Consider the following 25,140-nt stretch of genomic DNA (forward strand, 5'->3'; position numbering starts at 1 on the left):
TTTTTTTTTTTTTTTTTTTTCTCTAACAACACATTAATGGAAGACTTAATTGGAAAGAAATGAAATTTAGAAGATTAAAATAACAAAACCCAAACTTATAGGATTAAAATGAAAAATTGTGAAACTTAGAAGGTGAATTTTGCATTTTAGCCATTTTTTTTTATAACTTTTTTGTCACTTTAATATAATTAGTGAATTAAAGCTGGTGGCCTCTTGTCCTAAAGCCACAAAAAAAAATCTAGGACCACACCCTTTCCCACACTATTTGCCACAACTATTATATAGTTAATTTTGAGTGGTAAAAAAAAATAACAGATTTATGTGAAAGTAACGGACAATAAGTCATTATTTGCCATATAAAATAGTTGTGAAAAAATATGAGGTAAAAATTGTGATACTAAAATAATTTATAGGCACATCCATTTTTGTAGTAGGTAATTTACGGGTGTCTTTAAAACAAATGGTGGGTAAACATATGTCTCAAAAGACTTGGTAGAAAAGCCATAACTTAAAGAAGAATAAAAAGCATATTTTACCTTTTACTATCAATTGAAATCCAACAAGTAGGGTTGGACTCTAAGACCTTGTGTTTGGAGAGAGAGAGAGAGAGAGAGAGAGATTACCTTGTATTTTCTATCTTTTTTTGCCATTAATTTTTCATTTTCAGTTTCATATATATGTATGTGAATTGGAGAAGATTACTATTTTGTTTGTGAGCTGCTATTTTCTTTAGCAACACTGGGTCACAAGAATTCTCACAATATATTTCATATACGTCGAGGTGGAAAATTATTTATGACAAATAATAAAGTGGTGTTTGTGACAGATTCACATGAGAGTCAATAAAAACTTGCCAATTTAATTGTTACGGAAAATGTTGCGTATATAATTTTACTCTTTGTTTAAAATTTCTTTAGATAGTAAGATTTTTTTGTATTGATATTTTCTCTTTTATATTATTATTGTATATGTTTGGACAAAAATATTTTTTTTGGTAAACTATTACTCTGTATTTTCTTGCTCGTTAATTTTGCTTTTTTTTTTTTTTATTACAAAAATATCTTAATTTTAAATGTTTTAAGAATATGTTACTACCCAGTCTACCCATAATTTAAAAGACTTTCACACTTCACATACTCTTTACTTTTTATACGGGCAATAGAATTAGTCTAAAAAATTTAATCTTTTTTTTTTTTGAGCACTAAAAAATTTGATCTTAAAATATAAGTAAACACGGGCAAAGTATTTACCATGATTCCATGATGCATGTTTTTGAAAAAATTCAAAATTAAGGATGTAATATATAAGTTGAGCTGAGTCAAGTACTAAAAATTTAAGATTTTTAAATACAAAAGATTTTATTTTGAATACAAGATAGAATTAAGTTTATTAAAACTAGTTTACACGTTCAAGCTCTTTTTTTTTTTTCTTTTTTTTTTTGGGTTGTTGAGCAAGCTTGAATTTGTTTACAAACTTATATTAATAATTAAAAACTATAATTTAGCTTAAATTATATTGTTTGTGCCAACTACCACTACTGCTGCTAATGGAAGCCCATTTCTATTCAACAACTCTTGAAGTTTGAGAGTTAATGGAAATCCCATTAGGATTGCCAAAAGTTATTGACTTTGTTATATATATATATATATATATATATATATATATATATATTAATATATATACTTTTGGAATTTAATGATTATAATATTATTTTTATTTTTGAATAATCTTGTTTAAAATTTAAAGTCTTTAGATCAATATGAGTAATTATATATAATATTCTGAAAGTATAATAGGGATGTACTCTCTCCTCTTTTCTCAAAAAAAAAAAAAAAAAATTATACTCTCTCCTCTCACATTATAATAAATTTCACTAATTAAATTTATGATAAAATCTACTAATTAAATTCTAAAATATTGTATAATTTCTCTACAAAATAAATATTTCTTTAAAAAATATATCATCAAAATAATTTTCATGACTTCTCCCTTGAAAATACCGGAAGTTGCGAAATTAAGTCTAAAGCTCTTTGGCATAATTTGACTTCCATTTACTGTATTATAAATTTCGTAATAGGCACCTTTAGAGTTTTCCCTAGTAAAAAATGACATCGTTTTCGTATAATCTAAAGAGTCTTGGTGGAAATCCTTTGATTTATCCTATTAAAATATAAGTAATATATTACTTTACTTTAATACCTCCTTTTGGAATTTTCTTTATGTCAACCGTGAATAAAATATCAAAAAGAGTCAAAAGACATTTCACACAATTTTTATTATTTTTTGCCACTTTTATATAATTAGTGCATTAAAGTTGGTGGCCTCTCGGCCTAAAGCCACACAAAAAATTCTACCACCACACCCTTTCTCACACTATTTACCACTACTATTACAATAAGTGGTTGATTCATATCTGAGACGGACTCAGGTGGGGGGTTTGGGCCCCTAGTTCCTATATATATATAGTTATTATATATTTTATTTTTGTAGTTGGGCTTCTTCCAAAATCTTAAGCCCTTTTTCCCCAATCAGCTTAACTAGTTTAACCCAAATAATAACTATCCAACCAAATAATGTAACAGAAATAATAAAGACAGTCACAATGATGATTGTATTTTAGCAAAAAAAAAACTAGTTTATCACCAAAGAACAAAAAAATCATGTGTTATAAGAGAAGATAAAGCTAAATTTTTTACAATTACAGTAAACTAGTATAAATATTAGTTGACTATAGCAAGTTGTTAAAAATAAAATACAATATTTTATTAAAATTATATCTCTTTCTTCAATTAAAAAAATCAAATTCTCTCTCTTCCTTTATTATTTTAATGAGTTGTTTATATTATTTTAAATGAAGTGATAAAAAGAATAGAACATTTGATACTGGGTGTATTGTAATGTGAGGTGGTAAAATAGATAAAGTAGCTTTTTAAGGTGTTAAAAGCTAAAATTTTTAGCATCACCACTGTGAATACTCTAACTTTAACAAAAAAAAATCCTAGTCAGTCTAGTATTAAAAAAAAAACATTTTTTGTTTTTGTTTTTGTCTTTATTGGTAGCTGATTGTATCTTAATGTATTTAGAAATAACGATTTTATGTATTTATAATTTTTTAATACTATATGAATTCTATATAAAAGCACTGGACAGTCACAATCTATAGAATAAGATAATTATGGACAAATGAGCACTAAAAATTGTGGTCCTAAAATAATTGAAAGGCTTGTCCATTAATGGACAATCCTTTAAAACAAATGGTGGGTAAACATTTGTCTCAGAAGACATTGTAGAAAAAGTAATAACTTAATAAGAGAGAGAGAGAGAGAGAGAGAGAGAGAGAGAGAGAGAGAGAGAGAGAGAGAGAGAGAGAGAGAGAGAGAGAGAGAGAGAGAGAGAGAGAGAGAGAGAGAGAGAGAGAGAGAGAGAGAGAGATTTTTTTTCTTCGTATTTTCTATCTTCTTTTTTTTTGCCATTAATTTTTTTATTTCCAATTTCATACATGTATGTAAATTGGAGAAGATTACTATTTTGTTTGTGACCTGTTATTTTGTTTAGCAACACTGGATCACAAGAATTTTCACAATAGATTTTATATATTTTGTTGAGGTAGAAAATTATTAATGGTAAATAATAAAGTGGTATTTGTGGAGGACTCACATGAAAGTGAATAAAAATTTACCAGCTTAATTATTGTGAAAACTATTGTAAAAATTGTTGTGTATATAATTTTACTCTTTGTTTAAAATTTCTTTAGATGGTAGGATTTTTTGTATTGATATATTCTCTATTATATTATTATTGTATATTTTTGGACACAAGTACATCATTTGCCGTCTAGTACTCTGTGTTTTCTTGCTTGTTAATTTCACATTGTTTTTATTACAAAAATATCTTAAGTTTAAATGTTTTAAGAATATTGCTTACTACCCATAATTTAAAAGACTTTCACACTTCACATACTTTTTAGCTTTTATACAGGAAATAGAATTAGTCTAAAAAGTTTAATCTTTAAAATATAAATAAATATGGGCAAAGTATTTACCATGAATCCATATATGATGCATGTTTTCAAAAGGAAAAGCATTCAAAATTAAGGATGTATTTTTTTTATAGAAAGTTTTAATTTATGGTATCCGTTCCTGATAATAACTGAAATAGAATCCACAATAAGTTAATTTCCGGTCAACTCTATCTACTCTCCCTCCCTTCCCCTCAATCGAAATAAACCATTAAGCTAGTTATTCATTCCCCTTATTTGAATGTCTTAAACATTAAGTAAAGGGGAATATTCCCCTTTATTTGGATATTTTAAAAATTAATATTAGAAAAAAAATAATGTCATACAAATTGGCTAATATAACTCTCTTTTATTCAATTTTTAATATAAAAATCATAGAATTTTCATTAAACAAATATATTCAAAATGGCACCATAAGGGTAAAATTTATGTAATTTATAAAATGCTAATATAAGTGGAATCCTTGTTTCAACTTCACCAATTTGGGAGAATTTAAAATGAGGGGTTTGGAGAGGTATCTCACCTCTCCAAAACCCTCAAACTCTTTCCTTCTCTTACTCTCCTTTCTTTCTCATCCATCCAAATTTCAAACACCTTAAGTTCTAGATATATTATAGCATACCAAACATATATGCCCAAAATAAAAGACAACTATATATACAAATTCAAATAAGGGATTGAGATTAATTAAATTGTGGCTTTTGGGTGTACACCACATATGACATGGTTTTTTTTCTTCATTAATATACATTTTTTCTTTACTCATATATGACATGTTAGTACTTATATTTGTAATAATGATATTAAGCATGTCATTATTTTTTCTTTACTCATAATACCATGTGATGTAAACATAGGTATAGACATTTTGTAATATAGTATAAAGTTTCAACTGTAAGTCTATAACCCCAAAATAGTAAGCTAAAATAGGTTGTTACTAAAATATTTCGATCCAGTTGACAAATTGAAACATGGCCTGAATCAGTATTCAAAACATTAGCAGTCAATAGTGTAGGTCATAGACTTGAAGATCACTCTCTTAATTTGAACTTTTTTTTTTCTTTTAATAAATTGCTTCAACATTAATATCAGAATATATGTTCTTATTTTTTTTGCATTGTTTTCATTTAATATTCACAATATGAAGTAGGATGGTAAGTTAGTCAAACCCTACCCTGAAAGAACATTGTTACTTCTTCACTTGATATAATTATATTAGTACTAGAAATTGTGTTCAATTCGGTGAACTTCTTGTAGTGTCATAGACCTCGTGATCAGCTTATCCACCAAATTTTATTTTTTTATCTCACTTAGAAGACTAAAGGAAAGACAAGCAAACCTATGGAGGCATTGCGAAGAGGCAACATCCAATAATGGGTAGTCAACTAAAGAAAATTGACAAAAGGTCATCGTTAAGGACCTTAAATATCAATAAGAGTGTATATACATGCTAGCACTAGCATGCGGTCCTTCACATAACGAGAGAAGAATTCTAATAAGCGTGCGTTTGGAAATGAATTATAAATTAAAATTATTTCATTGTTCAGCTTATTTTTGCTATTATTCATGGGTCTCACTGCACTTTTTGGCACTATTCATAAGCTCCACTGTATTATTTCAACTAACTTTTACCTTTATTTACAATACTTTCAAGAATAATTTTTCAGTTTCAACAAAATAAGCGGTATCCAAACACACTCTAAAGTCCTACATGTGGATTCCACGTATTGTGTGGGCCTTACTCGTTGTGACAATTTTATTCATACATCAATAATCTTAACTTTCCTTTCACATTAAAATCTTAGGTTTGCCAAAAGTTATTGACTTCGTTATATATGTGTGTATATATATATATATACATACATACATATACATATACTTCTGGAATGTAATGATTATAGAATTATTTTATTTTTGAATAATCTTGTTTAAAATTTAAAGTCTTTAGATTCTTCAACAATGTGAGTCATTATAATTGGTTTTGCTAATTAAATTAATAATAAAGTCTACCAATTAAATTCCAAAATATTATATAATTTCCCTTCAAAATAAATATTTCTTTAAAACAAATATATTATCAAGATAATTTTCATGACACCTCCCTTAAAAATACCAAAAGGAACCAAATTAACTCTAAATATCTTAGCGTAATTTGACTTCCTTTGACTGTATTATAAATTTTGTAATAGGCACCTTTAGAGTTTTCCCTAGTAAAGAATGGCATTGTTTTCATATCATATAATCTAAAGAGTCTTGGTGGAAATCATTTGATTTATCCTATTAAAATATAATATATTACTTTGCTTAAATAGCCCCTTTTGGAGTTTTCTTTATGTCAACCATGAATAAAATGTCAAAAAGACATCACTTCACACAATTTTTTTTTATAACTTTTTTTGTCACTTTTATATAATTAGTGAAATAAAGCTGGTGGCCTCTTGTCCTAAAGCCGCACAAAAAATTTTAGGACCACACCCTTTCCACACTATTTGCCACAAATATTATATAGCTAATTTTGAGCGGTAAAAAAAATAGTGGATTTAGGTGAAAGTAACAGACAATAAGTAGTTATCTACCATATAAAATAGTTGTGAAAAAATATATGATAAAAATTGTGATCCTAAAATAATTTACAGGCACATCGATTTTTGTAGTAGGTAATTTACGGGTATCTTTAAAACATATAGTGTGTAAACATTTGTCTCAAAAGACTTGGTAGAAAAGCAATAACTTAAAGAAGAATAAAAAGCATAGTTTACCTTTTACTATCAATTGAATTCCAAGAAGTAGGGTTGGACTCTAAGACCTTGTGTTTGGAGAGAGAGAGAGAGATTTTTTCTTCATATTTTCTATCTTTTTTTGCCATTAATTTTTTATTTTTAGTTTCGTATACATGTATGTGACTTGGAGAAGATTACTATTTTGTTTGTGAGCTACTATTTTCTTTAGCAACACTGGGTCACAAGAATTCTCACAATATATTTCATATATGTTGAGGTGGAAATTTATTTATGGTAAATAATAAAGTGGTGTTTGTGGCAGACTCACATGAGAGTCAATAAAAACCTACCACCGCGTAATCTTGATGTGGTGGTCACTCCACAAGTATAAGTGCTTATGGGGTGTGGGGGGCAAGAGCCAGGATTCAAGTCTTCAGGAAAAAGCTTCACACACATATACACTTAAATTAGGCCAGAATAGAAATTCTATCTTGTAAAAAAAAAAAAAAAAAAAAAAAAAACTTGCCAATTTAATTGTTACAAAAAATGTTGTGTATATAATTTTACTCTTTGTTTAAAATTTTTTTAGATAGTAAGATTTTTTTGTATTGATATTTTCTCTTTTATATTATTATTGTATATGTTTGGACATAAATATTTTTTTTTGGTAAACTATTACTCTGTGTTTTCTTGCTTGTTAATTTTGCTTTTTTTTTTTTTTGTAATTACAAAAATATCTTAATTTTAAATGTTTTAAGAATATGTTACTACCCATAATTCAAAAGACTTTCACACTTCACATACTCTTTACTTTTTATACAGGCGATAGAATTAGTCTAAAAAATTTAATCTGTAAAATATAAGTAAACATGGGCAAAGTATTTACCATGAATCATGTTTTTGAAAAACATTCAAAATTAAGGATGTAATATATAAGCTGAGCCGAGTCAAGTACTAAAAATTTAAGATTTTTAAATACAAAATATTTTATTTTGAATACAAGATAGAATTAAGTTTATTAATCAACTAATTTACATGTTCAAGCTCCATTTTTTTTTTTGGTAGTTGAACAAGCTTGAGTTTGTTCACGAACTTATATTAATAATTAAAAACTATAATTTAGCTTAAATTATATTGTTTGTGCCAACTACCACTACTACTGCTACTGGAAGCCCATTTCTTATTCAACAACTCTTGAAGTTTGAGAGTTAATGGAAATCCCATTAGGATTGCCAAAAGTTATTGACTTTGTTTTATATATATATACTTTTGAAATTTAATGATTATAATATTATTTTTATTTTTGAATAATCTTGTTTAAAATTTAAAGTCTTTTTTTTTTTTTTTGAAGCCAAAATTTAAAGTCTTTAGATCAATATGAGTAATTATATATAATATTCCGAAAGTATAATAGTGATGTACTCTCTCCTCTTTTCTTAACAAAAAAAAAAAAAAAAAATTATACTCTCTCCTCTCACATCATAATAGATTCCACTAATTAAATTTATGATAAAACCTACTAATTAAATTCTAAAATATTGTATAATTTCTCTACAAAATAAATAGTTCTTTAAAAAATATATCATCAAAATAATTTTCATGACTTCTCCCTTAAAAATACCGGAAGTTGCCAAATTAAGTCTAAAGCTCTTTGGCATAATTTGACTTCCATTTACTGTATTATAAATTTCGTAATAGGCACCTTTAGAGTTTTCCCTAGTAAAAAATGACATTGTTTTCATATAGGCTGAAGAGTCTTGGTGGAAATCCTTTGATTTATCCTATTAAAATATAAGTAATATATTACTTTACATTAATAGCCCCTTTTGGAATTTTCTTTATGTCAACCGTGAATAAAATATCAAAAAGAGTCAAAAGACATTTTACACAATTTTTATTAATTTTTGCCACTTTTATATAATTAGTGCATTAAAGCTGGTGGCCTCTCGGCCTAAAGCCACAAAAAATTCTACTACCACACCCTTTCTCAGACTATTTACCATGACTATTATAATAAGTGCTTGATTCATATCAGGGACGGACTCAGATGGAGCCCAGGCCGCTAGTTCCAATTTATTTTATATATATATATATATACCTAGTTATTATATATTTTATTTTTATAGTTGGACTCCTTTCAAACTCTTAGCCCCTTTTTTCCCAATCAGCTTAATTAGTCTAATCCAAACAGTAACTATTTAACCAAAAAACGTAACATAAATAAAAAAGACATTCACAATGGTAATTGTATTTTAGCAAAATTACTATTTTACTACTAAAGAATCAAAAAATCATGTGTTATAAGAGAAGCTAAAAGCTAAATTTTTTGCAATTACAGTAAACTGGTATAAATATTAGTTGACTATGGCTAGTTGTTAAAAATAAAATAAAATATTTTATTAAGATTATGTCTCTTTATTCTTCAATTAAAAAACTCAAATTCCCTCTCTTCCTTTATTATTTTAATGAGTTGTTTATATTATTTTAAATAAAGTGATAAAAAGAAGAGAAAATTTGATATTGAGTGTATTGTAATGTGAGGTGGTAAAATAGATAAAGTAACTTTTTAAGGTGCTTAAAACTAAAATTTTTAGCATCACCACTGTGAATGTTCTAACTTTAACACACACAAAATCCTAACCAGTCTAGTATTAAAAAAAAAAACATTATTTTTTGTTTTGTTTTTGTCTTTGTTGATAGATAATTGTATCTTAAAATATTTAAAAATAGCAATTTTATGTATTTATAATTTTTTAATACTATTTTCTCAAAAAAAAATTTAATACTATATGAATTCCATATAAAAGTACCGGATAGTCACAATTAATGGAATAAGATAATTATGGAAAAATGAGCACTAAAAATTGTGGTCCTAAAATAATTGAAAGGCTTGTCCATTCTTGTAGCAGGTAATTTGCAGGTGTCTTTAAAACAAATGGTGGGTAAACATTTGTCTCAAAAGACATTGTAGAAAAAGCAATAACTTAAAGAAGATTGAATAAAAAGCATAGTTCACCTTTTACAATCAATTGAATTCTAAAAAGTAGGGTTGACTCTAAGAGTCTAAGACCCTGTGTTTGTCAGAGAGAGAGAGAGAGAGATTTTTTTTTCTTCGTATTTTCTATCTTTTTTTTTTTGCCATTAATTTTTTATTTTCAATTTCATACATGTACGTATATTGGAGAAAATTACTATTTTGTTTGTGACCAGTTATTTTGTTTAGCAACACTGGATCACAAGAATTTTCACAATATATCTTATATTTTGTTGAGGTGAAAAATTATTAATGGTAAATAATAAAGTAGTATTTGTAGAGGACTCACATGAAAGTGAATAAAAATTTACCAACTTAATTATTGTGAAAATTGTTGTTGTGGGTACTCAGAGCATTCATTTTAGCCTTTTTGGCTTTTTTTGCAACTTCTCTTTGCGTCCTTCAATAACTCCCTCCTCCCTCTGCCTTATAAGCGTGAGTTGCGATGTCGGACATGGCCAAGCCAATCCCACCCTTGCCCCAAAGCAGACAATACTCTTGATGGTCGCTCCAAGGGCTTATAAACCATGAGTGGGGCGCATCTCTTGTCGATGTGGGACTCGGTCGCTAATTAGCACGAGCCTCCCCACATCACATGGAAGAAAACCGTGCGGGCTTGGCTTCCCAAAGCGGACAAATAGCTTTGTGCGGCAGGTGAAAAAATCTCCCCACAGTTGTAAAAATTGTTGTGTATATAATTTTACTCTTTGTTTAAAATTTCTTTAGATGGTAGGATTTTTTGCATTGATATATTCTCTTTTATATTATTATTGTATATTTTTGGACACGAGTATATCCTTTGCCGTCTATTACTCTGTGTTTTCTTGCTTGTTAATTTTACATTGTTTTTATTACAAAAATATCTTAATTTTAAATGTTTTAAGAATATTGATTACTACCCATAATTTAAAAGACTTTCACACTTCACAATGTTCACATACTTTTTAGCTTTTATACGGGAAATAGAATTAGTCTAAAAAGTTTAATCTTTAAAATATAAATAGATATGGGGAAAGTATTTACCATGAATCATATATATATGATGCATGTTTTCAAAAGGAAAAGCATTCAAAATTAAGGATGTAATTTTTTTTTTTTTATATAAAAAGTTTTAATTTATGGCGTTCACTCCTGATGATAACTAAAATAGAATCCACAATAGGTTAATTCCCAGTCAACTCTATCTACTTTCCCTCCCTTCCCCTCAATCCAAATAAACTATTAAGCTAGTTATTCATTCCCCTTATTTGAATATCTTAAACATTAAGTAAAGGGGAATAGATATCCCCCTTTATCTGGATATTTTAAAAATTAATATTAGAAAAAAAAAAATAATGTCATATAAAATGACTAATATACCTCTCTTTTATTAAAAATTTAATATAAAAATCATAGAATTTTCATTAAACAAATATATTCAAAATGACATCATAAGGGTAAAATTTATAATTTATAAAATGCTAATATAAGTGGAATCCTTGTTTCAACTTCATCCAATTTGGGAGAATTTAAAATGAGGAGTTTGGAGAGGTATCTCACCTCTCCAAAAGCCTCAAACTCTTTCCTTCTCCTACTCTCCTCTCTTTCTCATTCATCCAAATTTCAAACACCTTAAGTTCTAGATATATTTAGCTTTCTCCTAAGAAAATAATTTTTTACTCCACCATTGCCTGCTGGGTCAAAAAATTTTCATTGGGAGCTTTGCCTTACTATAATTTATAATATATTTTGAATAGGCCAACACCCAAAGTGATTAAAACGGGAGACAATATTAATATTGCTTCAACTTTCCACCCCTACATTGGACATTGACCCTTTGAATAAAAATATTGGTAGTGTGAACACAATGATACAAACTAATTATCGTTGAACCGCTATTATGCCAAAGAATACATATCCATTCCAATACGATTTTGTCCTCTCGTTTCCATGAATTTGTGTGCGCAAAAGCTATATAATAATATAAACACAAAGTGGGCCTAAAAACCAGATTGCATATCGTCCTTCACACTCAAAAGAATCTGTCTGCGTAGACTGACTAGCTCGATTAAAAAATTGATTGATTTCAATGTTCTCCTTATCCCTAGTCCATGCATGAGAGCAACAGAAGCAAATTGCAACAATACAAAACTACGTTTTAAATTATGAAAATTTGTATTTTTTTTTTATGGGTATGCATAAAAATATTATTTATTCTAATGATTTATATATGTGACTCATCTCTCATTAGATTACTTCTAAAATATTTAATTAGTGGTTGTTCTCCTCTTTTCTACTTTTATTATTTTCGTTCTTAAATTACTCTTTGCATGACTTAATAATCATACAATAGATTCGTCTCACTACAAAATAAAGATAGAGTGTATTATGTGGGAATATACGTTACACGTAATTTATATATATATCTAATGAGCACGTGATCATAGGCGTGCTTAGATACTTTTTTATTTTTTAGAGTAAAGATTAATAATTTACATCTATTATAATTTAGAAACATATATTTTTTTTTCAAACAAATAAAAAGAATATTCTTTAGAAATAAGCAGTAATTATAATTTCCTTTTTGAACTAGAAGGGAAAAAAATCCTAAATTTTAAGAATTCTCTTTATGAATTCAAAATGAAATTTGTTATTTTATATTTATAACCTTATTTCTAATTGAAGTTACTCTTCATTAATGAGGGTATTTTTTAAACACATAAAAGTCCAGTTGGAAAAAAGGAAATCCTTTTATATATATATATATATATATATTTATATATTTCTCTCATGCCTATATTATTGTTTATAATTCATTGGATATTTCAATTTTTTTATTCAATTAAAATTTATCAACATATAAACAAATCAAGCTAGCTCTATGCCATTCTTGGATTATTAATGACATATACTCGTACATTTAGGTATTTTCAGGTACCTTTAATCACTTAGCGTATTTAATAATCATGAGACTTATTAGATGATTTAATGAGTTATATAATTTAATATACTTTAAGAAAGGAAAGGGAAATGAGAGAATAGCTTTTCTTCTTACGTACTGTTTAGTTTGCAAGGTAGATAATATATATATATATATATATATATCATTGTTACACATGACACCAAATGAATAGAGATTTTTCGTTCTACTTTTGTGTTCTTTTTAGATTCCACTAATTGCCGTATGTGATTGATAGAGTATAAAATAGAACACAAGAAATGAGAAATATGATATTTAATCGACACCATATATGAGCTCTTCATGTACAACTCTCTCTTCTTTATCATTTACTCCCAATTTGGAAGGAAATAAAAATGGTGGGCTACATAGAATTTCATTCCCTCCATTTTCCTTTTTCTTCCTCAATTTTCTCTCCAACAAAACAAATTATTTTTCTTCTCTTCCATCACTTTTTCCTTTCCTTCCATCCAAACTTAGCCTAAGAGATTGAAGGAGGTTCCTTTGTTCTGTTGTGAAACATTAAGTAGGCGACACAAGATTAAAGAAGATGGAAGAGAGAAATCAACACAAACATTTTACATGGTTTAATAGTATGCCTATATATACTCATGAGAGCAAGCAGCTATCAATCCACTATACGAGAAATTACCGTTACAATAATGTTTATATGATGTAATCTTACATGGTAAAAACTTTTCAAAATATAAATGTACCATACCACAGGGTCCCTTAACTACCCCTGTAACCCCAACCTATTATTCAACATGGTAAGCCAATTCTAATTAAACACTCCCATGAAGACTCTTTGGACATGGTCAAGAAACAAATATGAGAAAAGTACAACATTTTCTAATTCAGTTTGGAGAAAAACTTGGTACATAGATTAGAGGGCTTCCTCTAATTTTGAGAAAAATTATATTCATTCCCGTGACTCCCGTCCAACACGGCAGAGAGAGAAAGAGAGAGAGAGAAATAGAGCATTTACTGCATGCATGTGTCACCAGCCTATTAACGAAAATGCAAAACAAATTGGGATACGATATTAGAGGATGGGATTTACATACGTGGTTCCAACTTCCAATCAGTTCCAAGCCACATGCTAAACTTTTTAAAGACAACAAGTCAAAACTCAAAATCAAAACCGAGTACATGGAACGTGGTCTTTTCTTTTCGTTTCTTTTCTCAGTTCTCACTTCCTGGTGGATCAGAACATTTTCCATTAGCTTTTTACCAGTACTACTTTTTTATGTTGATGCTAAATTTACTACAAATATGTTGTTTCCTTTTTACTAGTACTACCTTTATTTTTTTTTTGCTAAATTTACTAGAAAAGATGTTGTTTCCTTTTTAACAGTACTACTTTTTTTTGGTCATTGCTAAATTTTCTAGATAATTGTTGGAGTAATTTTAAGATCACACTCTTTATTATACTTTTTTCACAACTATTTAGGTTAGATTATAACTAATTATATATAATTTTCACTTAAACTCACTTGACGGTTATATCAAAATTTTAACACAAAAAATTGCCGCTTCTAAATTTTTTTTTTAAAAAGAATTTCTTTTTACTAGTGCTACTTTTTCAATAATACACTACTTTTCAGCTTTGCTAGCTGTCTTCTTCCTATGAATTTTTTTAAGGTAAATTTTGAAGAAATGGATGGTCCAAAGGTCAAGAGGCCGTGCAGACCAGAACCCAAAACCATAGTACCAAACGCGCTATGTTTAAGAAAACCATAGTACCAAAACTTCAATGTAAACGAGGAGAGAGAGACACATTGAGAAAAGGTCTTCTTGGTCTTTGCCTCTGTGTGGAAATCTGGTCTTAGTTGCGTCACTTTCATACGTTGTATTTTTCCGTTTCATACACGACACCCTTTCTCTGTGGCCTTTTGATTTTGTTCTCATCTATCTTTTGCTTATTAGCTAATTTAGCTTCAACATTACTTTTCAAAGTTCAATTCCCATTCCAATGTATTACTGTTTCCATTTAAACACCTATTGTCTGTTTCATCTTACAATTCAATCCTTATCTAGCTGTGTCTAGCTTTTCACACCTTGTGTTCCAAACTTCCAATTATCGTGTGGAATTTCTTTCTTTTGCATACTTGTCTTTATAATTAGCTTCTTCTCATTCTTTTGGCATCTGGGTTTCCATTATTATTTTTCCTATAAACCTATGGTTTCCCTCCTGGGGTCCATTACTGTACTGTGCTTTCTTTGAGTTTTCCTTGTTTTCTTCTTTTTTTTCTTTCACCTGGGTTTCCTTTTTCTTCTCTTCCTTCCATCAACTCCAGTCTTTATCTGTAGCTTTTTACGTCTCTCTCTTTCTCTCAGAAATAGATCTCTAATGGTTGAATTTTGATGCTGACACCATTCATTTTGAGATAAACTAAGAGGAGGGTTAGATTGAGAATCGCTACAAGAAATTGAATTTTGGAGTTTGATACCAAAAGATTAAACCCAAAAAAAAAATGAAGTGTTTCTTCTTCAAGGACAAATCCAAGAACAAGAGAGGATCAAATTCAGCCCCAGAGCTGCATAATCAAAATAAATCAGATACTTCGGCTATAACGCGTGCAAGCAAGTCATCGAGTTCATTACCATCTCCAAGGAGCATACCAGAATTGTACAAAGAAAAGGAGCACAATTTGAGAGTTTTCAGTTTCCAAGAGCTGAGGGAAGCCACAAATGGCTTCAATAGATTGCTAAAGATTGGAGAAGGTGGTTTTGGAAGTGTGTATAAAGGTACAATTAAGCCTCCAGATGGTCGGGGTGAACCAACTGTTGTTGCCATAAAAAAGCTTAACACTAAAGGCTTGCAGGTACTTGCTTCATTAACTTTATTTCCTTGTTATTGCAATTGCTTTTTGCTTGTTTTGTGTTAAATAAATTGCATTGTGGATGATTTAAGAATGTGGAATAAGTTCATACCATCTTTAGACCTTTTGCCAAAAAGAATTTCTACTTTAATTAACGAATAGATGTGGCATGTGACATTATGTATCTAGGGTAAGAGATTGTATGGTCTATTGTGCTTTCCTTTCCTAAATAAAGTGAATAAGTGTTATGATTCCCGAATCTTAAGTCAATTTAAAGCAGATAATGTTTTGTGAAAACGGTTGGAAAGAATGTGGCATACTAATTAAACTATAACTGTGAAACAATGTTGGAATGTCTTAATGGATAGTATTGTTAATGAGCTAGTAGGTCAGAGTTAATAACAGAATTCAGTGTTAGTAAAGAAGCAAAATTCTTTGAACAAGAGTAAAGAAGCCAAATTCTGTAATCTATTCTAACTGCCCCTAGCTGAATCAGTGATGAACAACAATTGCTAGGTTGCATTTCTAATTGAGATATATAATGTGTTGTTGGCCATTCTTGATTGTTCTTGACTTCTGTTGATCTTACTTGGTCATATTAGTAACAATAGGTGAGTTGAAGCTTCCAGAATTTTTACAAATCTTGATGTTTGGTTTAAAAGTTTGATTTGTGATTCTACTTTAAAGAAGCAATTGAATGGTATTTCTTTCTTTGGACCATGGATTATAGAGCTTTATTCCTCTGGGTTTTTTCCCCCCAAAAAACAACATTGTAATAATAGTACAGAATGCCTGCTGAGAGATGAGATTCATGAAAATAAAGCAAAGTGATAACCTGGATGAGTTTCTTTTTACACCGGTACTATTAAAGTTTTTGGTTGAAATTTTTATGTGGTTTTCTGAGTTATATTTTCAGTTACCTTCAATAGGAAGCTAATGATGATTTGCAGTCATCCTCAAAAGGGAAAAATGATGTAGATTCATCATTCATGTAGATAACAAGGGGTATGGTTGTGTATGGATGACATGTGAAGGCAATCATTTGTTCTGTTGTTTGTAGTTCTTGGAAAGCACAAATCCGTTTTGTAAAATGTTGTTCTAGACATTGGTGGGGGGGAGGGGGGTGCAACATTAGAAATAATAAATGGAATTTAAACTCACTAATGCATACACTGCTAGTGTGATCCTAAATGACATTCTTGACTTGAGCTGGTAAGCCATTTCTCTATGGTTAGATGCTGAACCATTTAATTTTCTGTAGTTCCATTCACTTAATCACATACATGATCCACCATTCCACCATAATTGTATAGAAAAGGAAAGCATAAACCCCTAGATATCCTTGTTTCCAAACCCTGAGATCTCTTTAAACATGATCCTTTTATTTGTAGCATTAGCACTTGTTGTTCAGGTCTTAATTGAATATCCTAGTTTTGTCTAGATCTTTTCTTCTTTCTGGTTTCTAAATTGATATAACTTGCAAAGTTACACAGAGTAATATCTGTTTCTTATGTTAGTTTCTTGTGTTTATAGGGTCACAAACAATGGCTTGCTGAAGTTCAATTTCTTGGCGTTGTCAATCACCAACATCTTGTGAAACTTCTAGGATACTGTGCTGTTGATGGAGAAAGAGGGATCCAACGCTTACTGGTGTATGAGTTCATGCCTAACAGGAGCCTAGAAGATCATCTTTTCAACAGGGCACTGCCCACTCTGCCTTGGAAAAGAAGATTAGATATTATCCTTGGATCAGCTGAAGGATTGGCTTACCTACATGGGGGACTGGAAGTCCAGGTACAATTCACCTTCATTCTGTTGACATCAGTGTGTCACTCATTAATGTTTTTGAAGACTTAACTCCAACTAGACTCCAACATTATTTATGACTTAGCAGACCTAACTCCAACTTGCTAGTCTTGGTTATGTTTCAATGAGTTTATCCATTTATAAAAAAATAAAAAAATAAAAAAAATATGAACTTTTTTTAATTATATTCCTAGCTTGTGCTTGTAAGTATTGATTGCTGGGCACCAGAAATATATCCCAATTAAGGTGTCTTTTAGTCATTTAGTAGGTATCCCTGTCGGTTTTTTTTTAAATGAATGAATCTATTCAAAGTGTTCAGTTCAATACTAGACCATTCTTTACAATCCCACCAATTGAATATTGATGTGAACTTCCGATTAAGATAAGGTAATTAAATCATGTAAGGATAGTCCAGATTTTTCCATCTATGGTAATTCTAGTGCACAGGGAAATGTCAATATAATAACATCCAAAAGGCATATAAGATTGCTTTTGATTTTTATTTTTCACCTCCCCTTTAGGTTGAATCATGGAATAACTCATTGATCATGATTGCATATCTTTTTTTTTTTTTTTCATTTTCTTTTTTTAAAGAAAAATAATAATGAATTACTTATCCCTTAAAATAACTCATCAATCAATGACTCTATAAAGAGGTTACCTTCTCCAAATTTATTTAATCATCCCTAACCTTTAGTGAAATTTAGGAATATAATATATAATGTTCATGAGGCTCAGTCTTCATTAGTAAAACCTTAATAGAGCTAATTTTCTGGTAGATTCAGCCTGTTATCTTCGTAAATAATGTCTATTGGAATGTTTTTATTTATTGGGGCACATTTTTATTGTGTCATGTGAAAGGAATTATATCATTCTATTATGTATAACATCTAAAGGCACAACTTCATCCTCTAGTGTGAAACCATTTTCATGAAAAATGGTACCAAAGTGATGCCTCACCATTTCATGATTTTTTTGGTGATCCTAACATGATGAACAAGGATTAATTGTACTTCCCCACCTAGCTACTCTAGGTTAGGGGGTAGGTTTTGGTGGGGAGGTTATAGATACCTCAATACTTTGTGTGTACATTCCTACTCTAATAGCTTCCAAGGTAGGGAAGATATTACTCCCTTTGTCCCATTTTGTTGGTCCTCTATATTCTGTTTTGAGATGTATTGAAACATAGTCCTCTTTGAAAAGTCAATGAACACAATAGTGATCACTTTCCTAATTTATTCTTTTCTTTACAAAAAAGTTAATACCCCTCTTTCACTCAAGTTTAAATTAATGTGGATAATTTTGAAAACTTGTATACTTTTCACTTAAAAATCAGTGCATTAAATGATGTTGTCTTAAAAAGTTGGATTTTCTAAAAAGGGCCAACAAAATGGGATGGAGGGAGTAGATCAATTGAAAAACACATACACTGATGCTGTATGATTTAATGGCATTCTGGTGAAAGAAATACCCACCATCGGTTATGATGGCCTTAAATAGCCAAAGGCAGTAGGAGATGCTTGCTATCTTGCTAGAATTAGTATGATGGTGATACCTTGAACTTTGGTCCAAGTCTCTTTGAGAGCCTTGAAGTCCATTTTCACCTTTTAATATTCCTAACGTCTAACAGTAAATCCCCTCCCTCCCTGCATGCCAAATTTAAAAATCAGTAGATGATATCCTAACTGGTTTTGTGTTAATAATTTTTGATTAATTTAAAGGAAACATTTTAATCTGTAATTTTATTGAATCATTTTTGTTTTCTCTGATTGAAAAGGTTATCTATCGGGACTTCAAGTCCTCGAATGTGCTCTTGGATGAGGACTTTAAGGCAAAGCTGTCAGACTTTGGGCTTGCTAGGGAAGGCCCACAGGGGGACCATACTCATGTATCTACGGCGGTAAGTATGTCATAGCTAACATTCTTGAATGGCATTTTTATAAGCTGTAGAAGTGGCTAATTGTATGAACCGGCATAAATAATGTATAAAATATTCCTTTAATTGCTTTTAGGTAAGTGGTGGCTCAGTCCACAAAATTGGGTCATTCAACGCACAAGCACCCCTTGAACAAATTGGTTTAATAAATGATGCTCAAATGATCTAAATGGACTCTTAAAGACTCTGGCTCATGTGGTAATTTTTATGAACTAGATGATGTACTAAATGGGCCAAGCAAAACCTGATTTGCATTTTGTCTCTTTTGCAACATGCTGCAAATCTATATGTTCGTTTGGTAGAATTCATTAGGTACTTTGACCAAGCTATAGTGAGCTGGTCTGATTTTATGGTTGCCAAGTGCCTCTTGGCTCTTCAATTCAGAAGTCAGCTTATCTTATCTAAATTCAGTAATGAGAAGCATGGGGTTGCTTGATCATATTATAAAACATGACTTATAAGTTGCTACTTGTCATGCCCATAATTACTTTATTTTTCTATTGTTTTGTTCTCAGGTGGTTGGGACGTATGGATATGCTGCCCCGGAGTATGTTGATACAGGTCACCTCACAATCCAGAGTGATATATGGAGTTTTGGTGTTGTACTGTATGAGATACTCACAGGCAGGCGAGTCTTGGAAAGAAACCGTCCAGCAATGGAGCAGAAGCTTCTAGAATGGGTGAAACAGTTCCCAGCTGATACTAATAAGTTCAGCATGATAATTGATCCACGACTTAGAAACCAGTATTCTATTGCTGCAGCTCGGAAAATTGCTAAACTGGCTGATAGCTGCCTAATCAAGAATGCCAAGGATCGGCCAACAATGAGTCAAATAGTAGAGAGATTGAAGGAAGCAATACAAGTTTCAGAAGAGGGAATCGCTTCTGGGAGTAGAAGTTCTGAGTCATCTGGATCTAAATTTTTCCAGCGGAAACCCAGATAGGGTTATTAAGAGAAGTTTGTGATCTTAAGAGAGCGAAAGAATATGAAAACTTTTTTGCTGACGGAGTTATCTTAAACTTTCAGTAGGTTAAAAGTGAGCTAATACTTGGTGCTATTCTATTTCTGTCTAGGTTCTAAATACTGTGTAGATGTCTGTAGGTCTGGAACATTTGATGGATACAACTTGACTCACCTAAGCGAAGCCCTGGTCCTTGCTCACCTATACTTTTTGCGGCTCTATTTCAAATTCAGGCATGGATGAAAGGTGTATAGATTGGTCTGTGGAATGGTTGTAAATCTCTTTAGTGAATTTTGTTGTATGGAACTATGATAATTCTTCTGAGTTGAAATGCAATATAAATCTCCATTTTATATACTTTTAAACCGGGGGGATATATTTTTTTCACTGGTAAGCTGAATACAATCCCCTTGCCCCGGGCAGCTTCTCCTCTTGTTAAAAGAGACCTGGTTTATAAAGTTTATGGAATCTATAGTTTATACCATTGAGGAAAGGGCAATTCTATTCCAATGCATTCTAAGTGGACGTGCTTTTGGCAAAAGTGAGTTATCAAACTCGGCCCTTTTTTAAAAATTTTCTACTTTTTATACTTGGATGACTATAGGGGGCATTAAACAAGGCTCTTTATTGTAGTTAATCTGGCTCACTGATGGATATCTCAGTGACGAGACACCTCAAGCTCGGTCAAGCTCCTCTACTCAACCATGGGAGTGACCGAGATTGAGCTAAAGAGAGAACCAAGCCAATCTCAAGAATTGCGGGATTGACTTTACCTTGTCGTCAATAATTTTTCCCTAGTTTGAGTCTCAATTGCATCTAAAAAAGAAATTTGATTCCAAAGACTATGTAAGAGTCGCATTGGTATCTGGGTCTAAATTGGAATTGATTTTTCTCCAATAAATTTATTAATTGAAGGAAGCTCTGCTGAAGCTAGACACTACTAAGTCTTACATGAATAAGGATTGGCACCATACTGGACGACAGTAAGTTCCTTCTTAGGCCAAGTTGTGATCGGGGACTTGTGAACCTGAAATACCAAAGAGAAACTTATATCCTCCATGACCAACCTTGGGGTTGATTGTGGAGGCTCTAATGGCTAAGTTAGTGAGACAACATGAGAGAACAAGGTTTAGAGAGTGAAAGAGAGAAGGACAAGTGAAGAGATTTGGATTGAGAGAGAGAGAGAGATCCTTTTCCAAATAGTCTTTCTTCCTTTCATAGAGAAATGAGTGGTTGTAAATGTTCAGAAGAATGTGTGGTTGTAGGTGTTCAGAAGAATGTGTGATTGTAGTCTTGTAGGTGATTTACTATTAGACGAGACACCCCCTACAATATCTAAGGTATGCACAGAAAAAATCTTAACCATTACTCCAAAAAACTAGAACATATCAATTACCTTTGCTAACTTAAGCATCAGAAAAAGCACCTTCTAACATCTGATAGCTCACTCCATATTATTTTTCATCTTTATTGCAACTTGCAAGTATCTGTGGATTCAAGGTCTGGCCGTTTGATTAACTGTATCAAAAAATATCAGCAGGTAAGATGTGAACTTCCTTGCTTCCTTGCAATATATGAATGGGGAGAAAATGAGAGGATTGTGAGGTCATGAACTGTTTGTCCATTGAGGAGGCTTAATTAGACTATGTGCAGTTGTGCACTCTTGTTACTGTTCCTTCACGCTTGATGCATGGAAGTAAGCTTAATAAATGAAGAATTGATGTTCATACATGATGGGCCAATGCCATTGGGACGAAGGCAACTCCAGATTATGAACCATGTATATTTAAAGCCTACAAGAAGCAGTATTCTCAAAACCTCAAAATCCAATAAATTTTGTGTAGAGCTTCAAGACGCGGTATGATGCCCAAAACCTCCCCGAATAAGTACGAGGCCGAAAACCTCAAAATCGTGCCTCACTTAATGTCTATTACCTTAGCCCAAATAAAAAGGAAAGGAAAGGAAAGGAAAGAAAAAAACGTTAAAAACCCGACCTACCGGATTCGAACCAGCGACCCCAGGATAACTATTCAGAAGAAGAATGTGATTATCCTATAATCTAACCAACTGAGCTAAGGTCGGCTGATGGTTCTGTTTATCCTTAATTTTTATTTAAACTTGTAAATTGAAAAGAGAATTATAATTTAACACGATGGTTTTTTGGCCAATTAATATAAAAACTGTGACTTTTCTTTCAAAAAAAAGGTCACAAATCACCCTATTAATCTATTATTTTATTAAATATATATATAAAAAAAAAAATGAATTTGCTCTCTAGCGCTTAACTAATTTTCTAATTTTATTTCCATGGTTTATTAGCCATCAAATCTTTGAAAATATAAAATTATCCAATTTTAGTGCTTACTCTCTATCCAAAAAAAAAAAAAAAAAAACTTCACGCTATATAACACTTATATCATTTGACTAGCCGCATTTACAATAAAAGGAAATGTCTATGTTTTGAAATATTATCATATACATCGGGCATATGGAGCGCCCCTCTCACTAACATGTGAATCACATGTTGATCAGAGAGGCTCTCCATACAATTGATGCATAAGATACCAAATTTTAAGGTGACCATGTGGCATCATAGTACTAGCTGGACTAATAGGCGGCATGTTTAATTCGTCTGGGCTATATGAGTGTATTTTTTAGTGTACCTAACTTCTTCTTCTTTTTTTTTGGGGGGGGGGGGGGGGGAAGGTTAATTCTAACTCCTCCTAAACTAATGGGTGAAGTTTAATAGTATAAAAACAAGCAATTGATATTGTGGTCATTCATTTCAATGTCGCCATGATCTAACCCAATGTTGTCAAGACTTAACCAAATCAAGGCAAGATCAAATCACCGATGATCAATGGCCTTCCAACACCACGGAGAGAGAGAGAGAGAGAGAGAGAGAGAGAGAGAGAGAGAGAGAGAGAGAGAGGATTTTCAAATGTTTAGAAGAGCTACAATTTTTGTAAATTTTGAAGAGAGATAGCTTCCCTTGACCAGCGACCCCGAGATAGCTTTCAGGATTTTGACGAGCTACAATTTTTGTAAATTTTTTTTCTAAAAAAAAAAAAAGTGATGAGTGAACATAGTTAAACCTCTCTTTTAGGTGATTTCCTTGACCAGCTCGTCGAAAATCTGAAAAATGGCACCTCTATCTCTTATAAGAGCATCCACAGCAGTGGAGCTAAAAATTTAGCTTTTTAGCTCCACCAAAAGTTACTTTATCTATTTTACCTATACACATGCTGCAGCAGTAAATCTATTTTAACTTTCAATACAATAAAATAATATAAACATCACAATAAAATAATATATCCCACTACCTAAAAAACACCCACAGCACCAACCACAACCACCTCTACCATCAGCCACAGCCACAACCACAGCGACAACCACCACCACCACCACCACCACCACCGGCCACAACCACCACTCTATTTTGGCAACCACAACACAACATAGAAAAAAAAAAAAAAAAAAACAAAACCACAACCAGAATCACAACCCCATCACCACCAGTCACCACAAACCACCAGCCATGACAACCACAACCCATTGTCACTGCCACAACCACAATCATAAACCACAAAACTCATAGCCAAAATCCACAAAACCCACTGCCAAAGCCAAAATCATCCACCACCACCATAACTAAAATCCACAAACCCACTGTCAAAATCATCCACCACCACTACCATAGCCAAAATCAACCACCACCACCACAGCCACCAAACCCATATGAAAATACATAAAAAAAAAAAAAAAAAAAAACTCAATCACAGCAAAAAGAATAGAGAGATGGGCGGCAGTGGTGGATCGAAGGCTTGGGAGGCGTGGGCCGGTGGATCAGAGATGTGGATCGTGTGTCGGCAGAGGCTTGGGTCGGTGACGTTGAGGCCGGTGGAGGTGTGGGTCGGAGGCTTGGGGCTTGAGTCAGCTTGGGCTGGTGACGTTGAGGCCGGCGGAGGCGTGGGTCGAAGGCTTGGGGCTTGGGGCTTGGGTCGACTTGGGCTGGTGACGAAGTGACTGAGAGAGAGAGAGAGAGAGAGAGAGGCGAGAGTGACTGAGAGAGCAAGTGGCATTTTTTTAATCAACAGCCAGAATAAAATATATATATTTTTTTAGCTCTCATAAACAGTGCACATCTATTTATAGATGTGCACTGTAGCAGTGGAGCTAAAAAAAATAGATTTAACTCCATTGCTGGAGCATCATTTTAATGTTTGTGGAGCTAAAATTTAGCATTATAGCATTATATCTCCATTGTTACAAATGCTCTAAGGTAGCAAACATCATTTCCTTTAGGAGTATCCAGTATCAACTAAACAATATTTTCCTAGTAAAAGAAATAAAATAACATATAAGATGTGCATAAATAATATCCTTCATACATACATATATATAAAATATTATATTTGGTGGTGGTTTTGGAAAGTTGACTGATTATCGACAAATAGCATCTAAGAAAATACTTGTATCATGTGTTGCACCCTCCTGATCCAACCATAACAAATGTGAAAAGTAAATCAAAATCACATGTTGCCATTACATTGAAAGAGGACACACCATTTCTATTATATATAATATGAAGTTTTCTTGTCCTCTTCAAAAATAACTTGGATATGTGACTATGTGTACCATCAATGACACCAATACAATCCTAAAATATAATATAAATTTTAGTTACTTAGGAAATAATCCTAATAAATATTAAAAGCAAATTAGAATGTATAAAATGAATACTTAAAAATGTGATATGTACAATGGATTTTTTTGTTTGTCTTTGAATAACAAAAAATGTAGGGTTAGAAGGCTTGAGAATATCCATTGACATTATGTTAAGACATTTCAAAACTTTATGAAAATGTCTATATATATAGTTTCACTAGAATGTTAGAATA

General features: G+C 31.3%; 1 protein-coding gene across 1 annotated transcript; it reads left to right on the top strand.

Moving 5' to 3' along the window:
• The first annotated feature begins 14,396 nt into the window (after positions 1–14,396).
• Positions 14,397–20,596, top strand: LOC126708549 (probable serine/threonine-protein kinase PBL19). The gene is made up of 4 exons (XM_050408332.1): positions 14,397–15,538; positions 17,069–17,329; positions 19,119–19,241; positions 19,793–20,596. Exons 1-4 carry the CDS (start codon positions 15,188–15,190, stop codon positions 20,219–20,221), a joined length of 1,164 nt encoding a protein of 387 aa, XP_050264289.1. The 5' UTR covers positions 14,397–15,187; the 3' UTR covers positions 20,222–20,596.
• The last annotated feature ends 4,544 nt before the right edge of the window (positions 20,597–25,140 follow it).

The sequence above is a fragment of the Quercus robur genome, chromosome 12 (genome assembly GCF_932294415.1).
Source record: "Quercus robur chromosome 12, dhQueRobu3.1, whole genome shotgun sequence".
NCBI lineage: Eukaryota > Viridiplantae > Streptophyta > Magnoliopsida > Fagales > Fagaceae > Quercus > Quercus robur.